The sequence below is a fragment of the Macrobrachium nipponense genome, chromosome 31 (genome assembly GCF_015104395.2).
Source record: "Macrobrachium nipponense isolate FS-2020 chromosome 31, ASM1510439v2, whole genome shotgun sequence".
Classification (NCBI taxonomy): Eukaryota; Metazoa; Arthropoda; class Malacostraca; order Decapoda; family Palaemonidae; genus Macrobrachium; species Macrobrachium nipponense.
The window spans coordinates 27,841,545-27,852,608 of record NC_061093.1 but is presented as its reverse complement, the minus strand read 5'-3'; the positions used below and the strand labels follow the sequence as shown (position 1 = coordinate 27,852,608).

The window sequence follows — 11,064 nt, the reverse complement described above, 5'->3', positions numbered from 1 at the left end:
TTGGCAATTATATTTTACCCGGGTATGACAACAGTGGTCACAGAGAGGTATTTTGTCACAAATAATTTTAACGAGAACAATTATCAAGATTTTAAATATTTCACTCAGGATAGGCAGGTAAATAACTTATACCCAAGTCTGGAATACATGAAACTCTTTTTAGAAATGTATTAATATGAGGAGAAGGCTATGCCCAAATGCCTGGAATACGTGAAACTCATTTTAATTCTGTATTGATAAGAAAAGAAGGCCCAACCCTGGGCACATTGCCTTCATATCTTGTGGAATACATTAACTGCATTACATCTCTTGCGAGTTCGTTATCACGCGAGCGTAATGACACCGGGTAAGATCAATAACGGTGAAGTCACCGCTGCACCGTGTGATTGGCCTCGTCTGGTCATGCACGGCATGCGATTGGTGAAATCGAAAAAATCCACCGGGTAGTCATTGGTCGAGAAAAGACTGCAACGCACCGTGAGTGGTGGAAGGGGGCTTAGCCCCGCCCACCGTCGGGAGACCTCGCATAAAAGGGCAGGGAGGCACTGCTAAGGTTAGCAGTCTCACTTGTGTTCCCTCGATACACCCTGTGAAGCTCAAATCCTCGAAAATGGTGAGTAACTGAACCGAGTCGTTTTGTGCCTTTTTTTTAAACGTTCCAAAATGTGCGGGTAGGGCCAAAAAAAGACAAAAAAATCTCTCTCATTGAACCGTGATCTCGGAAGCCCAAACGACGATGTGTTATCTCCGAAGAAGAGTCGGAAAATATTCTTATGCCGTACGTCATTCATTGACGAATTGATTCATTTGTAATGTGACAATTTACCTAAATTCCTGAGCAACCTGGCCCCGTCTGCTAAATCGGGTGTCAGTGCCAGTTTAGTAAAGAGGACAAGTGCCATTATTGACGAATACCTTTTTAGGCTATTCCTTGCAGCCAGGGTATCCAGAATGTTCTCTTAGGTAGAACATGTACTGCGCACGCGCGCACTTTACGTTCACACACGTGCTTGTGCACACACATACACACACTATATATATATATATATATATATATATATATATATATATTATATATATATATATATATATATATATATATATATATATATATATATATATATATATATATACGTATAGATATAAAATGTGTGTGACTCTTCAATTCTGATAATTTAATGAAAAATGCAAAGTATTATTCAACGAATTCATAATTTTAGAATTTTTCTGAAAAAAAAATAATTGAGCCCCAAAATTTCTTATTGGTTCTATAGAAATAAGGATCTAACGTGATATGTAACAGACACGTAGGATTTATAGGCATCTCGGCAGACATCAGCGCGCATATCTTAACTCGCGTCAATCGAAGTCGACGAAACCGAACCGAGAAAATTCGATGGAATGTTGACCAATTGCTTTTGGGAAGCGGCGGCTCGGGGCAGTCAGGCAGGCAGCGGCATGTCACCGTGGGCGAGAGGGCCTCCCTGTGGTCTGGCCCAAATATTGATCAGGCTTGTGCTGAGGCTGCTACCCTTTCCCTTTTTCCTTGTACTTTGCAACATTCAATCCATCATCGAACTTTTCCTCTCTCTCTCTCTCTCACTTCGTTTATTTCATATTCTTTCTATTCTTTCATATTCATTCTATCCCATGAATCTCCATACACGTCATTATCTCTCTCTCTCTCTCTCTCTCTCTCTCTCTCTCTCTCTCTCTCTCTCCGCCTCCATCTATCTTATATTCCTTATATCATTGCATCGCCATGCAAGTTAGTATCTCTCTCTCTCTCTCTCCGCCTCCAGTTTTCTTATATTCCTTCTATCACCTGCATCGCCACGCAATTTGGTATTCTTTCTCTCTCTCTCTCTCTCTCTCTCTCTCTCTCTCTCTCTCTCTCTCTCTCTCTCTCCATTCAAGGGAAATTGAATCGTTCTCTTATGTCGACCGCTTCGTCCTTCGACTTTGTCTCTCTTAACATTCTTTTAGTGGCTCGATCTATTTCCCGCCATCTCTCCTTCATCACTTTTTATTACTTCAGTTTTGTGCAGCTTTTTCTTCCTATCTCACCTTCGACATTCTTATCGCGTCTTTTCCAGTAACTGCTGGATTATCAGCGGTGGGACAGTCGGTTCCGCCGAAACTTCGTGCATTTGTTAATAATAATAATAATTATTATTATTGTTCTGTATATTCAGAAGATGAAACCTATTCTTATGGAACAAGCTTCCAACGAATATGGTGTTCATTAAGAAGAAGTAAGAAGAGGTAAACGGAAATTCTGAAAGAAGAGACCCAACTTATTAACAAAATATTAAATTAACAAATAAGATAATTAAATATATATAATTATTATGTGTGTGTGCTTGTGTGTGTGTGGTGTGTATAGTTGTATGTTATACACACACACACACACACATATATATATATATATATATATATATATATATATATATATATATATATGTATATATATATATATATATATATATATATATATATATATATCGGTATTCTTATGTGATGTTATTTGCGTCAGGAAATGAGGGCGGAAGTTATTGTTACGATCGTTGAACAGTTGTTAACATCCCTCGTCAGTTGTCATTGTTGGTTAAACTGGCCTTATGCTTGTGTTTCTACTTCCACATATCAATATATGTAAACTCCAGTGCGTGTAATGAAACTGGTAGAATATCTATTCTCTATTTCCACATATCCGTTTTCTATGCACAGTCGACTTTTATTTGCGTTTGGGGTCATGAACTAGATGTTTCTGGTGTTATTTATTATTTTTACGTTGGCTTGAATAGACTATGTTCATTTTAATACCTTTCTCTTCTGTAATCTCAATTTTGAGTTGCCTTGGAAGCGAAGATCTCGTGTTGTTACTGTGCAAGAAGACAGACTTGCATAGACAACAAATTATTAGATAGTCAAGTCAGAGTGGCTGAAGTACACTTTCATACGCGTCTTTAGTTTAAAGAGTAAAGCCTGACGAAAGTCAGACATCCTACTGAAATTTGAGACTTTAAAATTAATACAAACTTATGCTTGAGACTATTTTTCAAACTTCGTTGTTTCGTGGACTCTTGATTCCCTTTAGATATAAACAAGTCATAAACATCATTGATTTAGTCTCACTTTTCTATACGAGAGAACGATTATTATATTACTAAAGCCTCACAGAAGGTTTAATCTTAAATGATTTCAGTAAGCTCGCTCGCATGAACGATTTTACATTTGTTTCAACATTTCAGGAGACATGTCATGTGACTGGTTCAAGGAAAACCACGAGCTAACGAAGAATACATTGTTTCTAATAAATGCCAGTTTTGAATCATATGTACGAAGGATGAATGAATGAGGAAACCGAAGTGTTAAATTCTATCCTTCCTGATGTCTTGTGTATATAAAACAACTGATGAAATGATAATCTGAAGAAAACTTCATTTGACAATTCTGGTCTGTCTTTCGTTTTCAGATTCGGATTTCCTTAAAAAAAATCTGTCCATAATAGCTGTGATTTCTCATCTTGTGACCCTTTCTGCATGATGCTGAGCCCTTCGGCTTTCAGAGAAGCTCCCGGTTACAGCTGCCTTTTAAAAGATATGCAAATCTTCTTTAATTACAGTTTAGTAACATATCTATGCACGTCTAGAGTGGCATTTACCCTCCTCTAATATCGTCGGAGCTGCACCTTGCATTGTCCTGACACGTACGAATCGCGTTTAATCCTAAGTAGGGAACAGGGCTACTTACTGTGCTACCTCTTTGTCATTAAGTATAAAGGATCTTAAACGGTGGCATTTTGATCTTCATTTCAAGTACTTAATGGTGGCCTATTTTTTAAATCTTAATTTCAAGTACTTAACCGTGCGAGTGAAAAAAAAAGAGAAGATAGACTGATAACTCGCAGGAGCTGTGAGTTATTGGGTTATCTTAGGTTTTTTTTTTTTTTTTTTTTTTTACTCTCTCGGTGATTTTTCTGCATTTATTTTCTTCTTCTTTATATATGCTCTTTGGGATGTCTTGCAAATGGAAGTCACGGAAAACTAAATGTTTGTAACAGAATAAGTCCAGCCGAGTTGCGTATGAATCTCTCTCTCTCTCTCTCTCTCTCTGAGGATAATAAAATATATACACTTGAATAATACAGATAGCGATGCGAGGGAAACCTGACTGTCCTTTTTGTATCCGCTAATGACGGCTTTAAAGTGTCTTAAGTATTCCTCTTCAGTCTGTCCATTGTTCTTTATCGTCATCTTTAAGGAGTTTGTCATGAAATCAGTTTATTCCCCGAAACCCCCCCCCCCCCCACCCCCCCCCCCACCACCCCACCACCCCTGTCTGATCTCACCCTGGATGACGTAGCGTTTCTCTGTTCAACCACGTGACTCATGCCACCTCTCTCTCTCTCTCTCTCTCTCTCTCTCTCTCTCTCTCCTTCTCTCTCTTCTCTCTCTGTTTTTTTTGATCGATTACGTCGCCTTGGTGTTACCGATGCTCGACTTTCCTCTGCTGCTGTTAAACTTCTCTGGCGCCAAATCTTGATTTTTTTTTTTAAAGATTTACCTTTTAATTCTCATTACTGTTTCCGATTCGATAAATATTTGTGGTTTCACATTTTCTTTAATCAAATGTATTCGAGGAGAAGGCCAGATAAGACATGGAAAAGGTTTTGATGAGCGAGTAAAATAAACACCTCAAGTAATAACGATGATAATTATAATTAGTTGCGCAAGAAGAGTTAAGAATAATTATTCCTTCTGAAAAATACATGACGTGATCTTCCGATGCAGACTTAAATTAGACCATGAACTAACGATACCCTTGATGATTATTTAATGTACGTATATGATAAGATTTATATACAGTACCTATTTGAATGGATTTACAGATGAGATAACTCATTCTGTCCCTTTTTCTATCGGTAACACACACAATATATATGTGTATACAAATGTGCGTATATATATATATATATATATATATATATATATATATATATATATATATATATATATATATATATATATATTATACACATTTATATGTGTATGTACCGATAGAAAAAGGAACAGTGAGTTATCTCATTTGTAAATTAATTCAAATGTATATATAAAAATGTATATATAAATATATATACTAGACTGTATGTATACATATAATTTTAATAACCACAGTACCCTCTTAACTTCTCGAATTATTCACACTATTTGGATACGCTAGTCACTACGGAGCCTCAGATCCAGATGCAAGAATATGAGGTAATTTTGACGTCCGCAGCTGGATTCGAACCTGCGTCCAGAGCATCAGAACGATAAGTCAGGTCGACAACGTGACCTTGAACTGATGAACTGATGAACCTGGACGTAAGTTAGAGTCCTGCATTAAAATTACTTCATATTCTTGCATTTGGATCTAAAGCTTCGTAGTGGCAAACGTGTCCAAAAAGTGCGAAGAATTCGGGTTGTTGAGAGCGTATTTTGGTTGTTAAAATTATATATACGAGAGTGGCGTGATCGGTATGGTCTTGGCCTGCCACCTCGGTGGTCGCGAGTTAGATTCTCGTGCATTCCATTGAGGGGTGAGAGATGTGTGTTTCTGGTGATAGAAGCTCACTCTCGACGTGGTTCGGAGGTCACGTAAAGCCGTTGGTCCCGTTGCTGAATAATCGCTGGTTCTATGTAACGTAAAAACATCATACGAATAAACAAAAAGGACGCGGTACAAAATTGACCTTTTATATATGTGTAGATGTTTTTTTAAATATTTTATTACCATTCCTTAGGCAGCTACGTGAATAAAATGGAATCGATTATTGGTTATTGGTGAGACTCAGCGGTCTTTGATTACCTTTACCCTCTAGGGGGTTAGCACCGTCAGTGCACCTCATGCGGCACAATGTAAGCATTACTGAAGGTTCTTTGCAGCGTCCCTTCACCCCTAGCTGTAATTCCTTTCATTCATTTTACTGTACCTCCTTTCGAATTCTCCTCCTTCCATCTTACTTTCCACCCTCTCCTAACAATTGATTCATTGTGAACCTGCGAGGTTTTCCTCCTGCTACACCTTTCAAATCTCTTTGCTGTCAGTTTCAGTTTCAGCGCTGAATGACCTCGTAGGCCGCAGCGCTTGTCAAAAATGTATAAATCAATCAATAGACGACATAATAGAGAAGTTCGTGAGCTAAAAATATATGAGGAGAAACTTGTAGAAGGATATGGATCAACATTCTCTCTCTCTCTCTCTCTCTCTCTCTCTCTCTCTCTCTCTCTCTTGTGTCGGTGAGTTTTTTATTTTTTCTGAAGAGCTCAATAAGCATCCGGAAATATAGAGTTTCATGACAAGGTGCTTTCAAAGAGTTACTTGTTTACTGAATGATTCGTTATTATATTTTCTGTATACACATACACATCTCTCGCTCTCTCTCTCTCTCTCTCTCTCTCTCTCTCTCTCTCTCATGTATATGGATGTTTATATATATATATATATATATATATATATATATATATATATATATATATATATATATATATATATATATATATATATATATATATATATAGTATATATATATATATATATGTGTGTGTGTGTGTGTGTGTGTGTGTGTATGTATGTATAATCATATACTTTTTGCGTGTGTAATAATCTGTGACAACGAATCCATTTGCAGTTTATATTTATAATATCACAACGTATAGTTTTGTAGCAAAATATTTCAGGAAATGAAGGAAACATATTTTTCTCCCTATCCGAGGACCATCGCGTCATGATATTAATCAATTATTTTCATTGATCGATACAACGACTGATACACGTATCTATAAATATAGATCATTTCTACGCTATAACTTTCATGTCCACGAGAAAGTAGTATTGATTTGGTAATGCTTTATGTCCTCTCGTAATTTGTTCTCCATTCGGAAATTGCTTTTGGTAAGATGTTATGTAGATCAAAAATTGATACGCTATAACTTTTCATGTCCACGGAAATCGTATTGATTTGGTAATGCTTTATGTTCCCTCGTAATTTGTTCTCCATTCGGGAAATTGCTTTCGTTGAGATGTTATGTAGATAAAAAATTGATATAAAGAAGCATTATAGAACTTGTTATGGTAAAGAACATTGTTCCCATACTTTCTTCTGGTTCCATTTGGAATTGCACTGTTGACATTTAGAAAGCGAAAGTAGATGTATCTCTTGAGTATTAGCATTCATATGCTATCATATAATGTTGACCTTTAAATTGTCAGAAAACGTATTGACGCCGCTCACGGAAAGCGGCGACATAAAGGTGTCTTTATGATGTATACATATCTGTACGTATGAATGACGACGTGCTGTATGTACGACGACTGAAAGCGACTTCACGGTGCGTCCAATTTGCGGCTATTGTCATGGCGCGTTCTATTTACGGCAGTTCTCATCAACTGACCAACCTATGTATTCAACCAATATCAAGGTTGTCACCACGGGCGTAGATGTTCTTTTATCGACGCAGGGCCATTTAGCTATCAGTATAAAAAAATGAAAAAAAAAAACTTTAAAAGGGGAAAAAAGTAAATGGATGAATTAATGCAATGAAGTATCGATCCTTTTACCCAACAAATGACATCGAGCGGTGAGATCCCAAGGCCAGCCCCTCCCCTAACCCCCCCCCCCACACACACACACACGCACACAACCAACACCCTCGCCTTTGTGTACTTGTTTGTGCTGTTTGTCACAGGGTAGCAACAACGATTTCCGGTTATGGTTGCTTCATTTCAACTGTAATGTAATAAATAAACTGTTTGCAATACGCTTTGTGGTGGGGGATTTATTTTACGGATTCATTCCGCACTGATGGTTTCATAGCAAGAGATATCCGTAGTATGTGCTTTCAATTTTGAAATAGAGTTATTTATGAAATGCATGACTCCATGCGGTTATATTGCTTCCAGATAATTTCGTTATCAGTTGAAAGCTGAATGATTCTCCCAAATGGGAATCGTTTCCCAAACGTGTTATCAATTCATTTTGTTAAAGTAAATCTAATTAAATTACTGATAAGTCAGTTATGAAAGATATTAAACGTAAATTAAAATTAAATTTTTTTGTTCTGCATTCAATTATTAGCATCCAGAATTGATATAAATGTTATAAAATAGTATTGTATAAAAACTTAGGTGCTGGACATTGTATTATATTAAAATGACCTTATGCCAGCACGGGCTCTTGCTCCTGGAGCAGACCCGTAACTTTGCTGTAAAACCATTTTTCCACTAGAGCTTACAATTCTAGTAGAATACGCTTTGAATCATATTCTCCATCGTTAATGTATATTCTATATCTAGATGATTATACATCACATGCGATGACTGATATGTTAGTTAAGTATGCAAGGGATTTTTAAAAGTTAGTAAAGACAGTAATTACTTAACCATTTTATTGCACTTAACCGTGTTATGAAAGAAGACAGAACTTATGGAATATGTCACAGAAGGAACTGCAAAGTCAGATCTCAGTAGGTTCAGTCTTCTCTCTGAACCTGGTTAAGTGCCATAAAAGGTTAAGTAATTACTGTTACGACCAAAGGTGAAGCTTTTACGAACTTTTTCCCCTTTATTATTCTCTGAATGTGGTGCTCAGTAAACAAAATACGATTGAGAACAAAGCGTATACTACTGGGATTGCAGATTCGGATTGCTCCAGTAGCAAGAGGCCGCGCTGACGTAAGACCAGCTCAACCTACGACAAATCACAGCATTGAAGACCGATATAATATTTTATGATATCCAGAATTTATAACCACCGTTGTTGCTAGCCAAGGAACGAGGAACATAATACGGTGATGCAGCTGGGTCTGACAGCGTTAAAAGAAATGAGATTCCTGCTTAAAGCTTCAAGGACGGGTTTCAGTTATCAAAATCCTCGCATTTAGAGACCATGTGCGAATTAAAAAGAAGTGGAGATTCACTCGCCTTGTAATGTCGTTTCTGACAAAACCTCTACCGCGCCTCCCTCGTCAGTGCACGAGAGCATTTCAAATCGGATTGAAGATCTGACATTCAATTTTGAAATCTCGACGTAGATGACTGAATCAGGGATTTTTCTTCAAAACTGATGTGACCCCGGCTCTTTGTCCGTCTGTCTCGATGCCTGCAGGTGTCCAGACGCACGTATACACGCACACACACCTACACACACACACACACGCACACGCGCGCTGCTTATTATCCACAAGGAGCCGTCATAACAATGGTTCTTTGTGGTGCTCCTCTAGTCTGTGGGTGCCTCTTGTAATACAAGTAGCATAGCCTTGCCCCTGTCTCTCCTGGTAAAGGTATTATTCAACTCTCTCTCTCTCTCTCTCTTGGGACAATCCGGGCGAATCTGTTAGCTCATTCCTTTTTGTTTATTTGGCAATGTAGAGTTGAGTCATGTGTTGTTGTAGGCGCTAGAAACTGATGGCCTCATTATCTTCTCATATTGCTGTAATTACAGCATCGAGCAGTCGTGACTTATTCACATTTTAATGAGTTCCTCATGCGTAATATATTTTTGTACAAAGGCGCTCGTTTATTAGATAGCCACACAACCAATGTGAAATACGAGTCTCAACAAATATCCCGTTAATCTCTCCTATGAAGCATTGGTCGTCTCTGGTCACGCAATGCTTCCATCAGTATTACCGCAGCGAGGAGGACACGCTTTCTCACGTCATCTAAGTATGACTGATAGTACTGCAGGGGAATATTCGATAGGGTGGTTTTTGTATGGTCGTTTCTTAATTTGTCCTTATCTGCCTATGATAATCTGTGTATCTAAGCACTAGACTGCGTTTCTTTGACATAATTGCATGGGTACTTTGGAATGTATCATTTGGGTGTAATTTTAAAGAATTTAGTTCGAAATCAGAGGACTTTATTTCTGGTGATAGAAATTTCTTTCTCGACGTGGTTCGGATCCCACAATAAGCTGTAGGTCCCGTTGCTAAGCAACTAATTGGTTCCTAGCCACGTAAAAATATCAAATCCTTCGGGCCACCCCTAGGAGAGCTGTTAAAACTATGATATACTTAACTTTAACTTTGAAGGATTTAACAGCCTTGCTGGAGTTCACATAATAATATGATTACGTGCGATTCATCGTTTTAGACAACAGCACTTCAGTTAGGCATTTGCGCGTGAAGTAAATGCAAACAATTTGATGTTCATGAGAACCAGTTTCTAAGGGTCATTATATCACTCCAAAATGCTTTACAATAGTTATTCTCTTAAAGCAGTCGTGCACTTTCCGATTCACAAATTCCTTGTATGAATAAGAATGTAACCGACACGGATACATATACGTTCATGATATTCTTAAAGGAGATTAATAAGGCGTGACCCGACCTCCAATTTAATCAGGACTCTTGCAAGATTTTCCCTCACGCATAAGTTGTAAACATTATATTCCTAACTTTTAACGTAAATTAAAACGTGCTAAAAATCTACGGTCAAATGGAGCCTTGTTTCACCAACAAAAATTACAATATGCTATATTTTATTAGAAATAATTTTTCTGTACTGTTTAACATGCACATTATTGTTTTTTTTTTTTTACATTTTCATTCTAATAAATAAATCTTAAATATCCTATCCTAAAATTCTTGTATCTTTAACTCAATGCGAAACCCCTTTTTCAGACTCTTTAGGATCCCCTCATACACCTTTCCTACCCCACCAACAAGAACAGCAACAAGAAGGTAGTTTGTAGGCTTACTCCCCGTGAAGCTCAGCTTAACGTTTGTGAATAAGATATTCCCTTTGGTCCAGCAAAAATTTATCATATATTCGTTAATATGGAATGGGAGGCGATTCCAAGTTCCCAATTTGTCATTAGGAGGCGATTCCAAGTCCCAGATTTTGTCATTAAGAGGCGATTCCAAGTCCCCTATTTGTCATTGGGAGACGATTACAAGTCCGAAATTTTGTCAATACTTCAAAAACCACTAATTCACTACAACTTTCATTTGTTTGTTAAAAAACCCGAAATTTGTCCGGTATGGAAGTACCCTTACCTCTTTCTCTCATAAT

General features: G+C 37.4%; 1 protein-coding gene across 1 annotated transcript in view; it reads left to right on the top strand.

Annotated features, from left to right (window-relative positions):
• Positions 1-482: 482 nt before the first annotated feature.
• The window catches only part of LOC135206720 (tubulin alpha-1A chain), a 26,207-nt gene continuing 15,625 nt past the window's right edge, over positions 483-11,064 (top strand). The window contains exon 1 of the mRNA XM_064238171.1: positions 483-613. Within this exon, the coding sequence (XP_064094241.1) occupies positions 611-613 (3 nt within the window). The 5' untranslated portion in view covers positions 483-610. The remainder of the gene's footprint in view (positions 614-11,064) is intronic.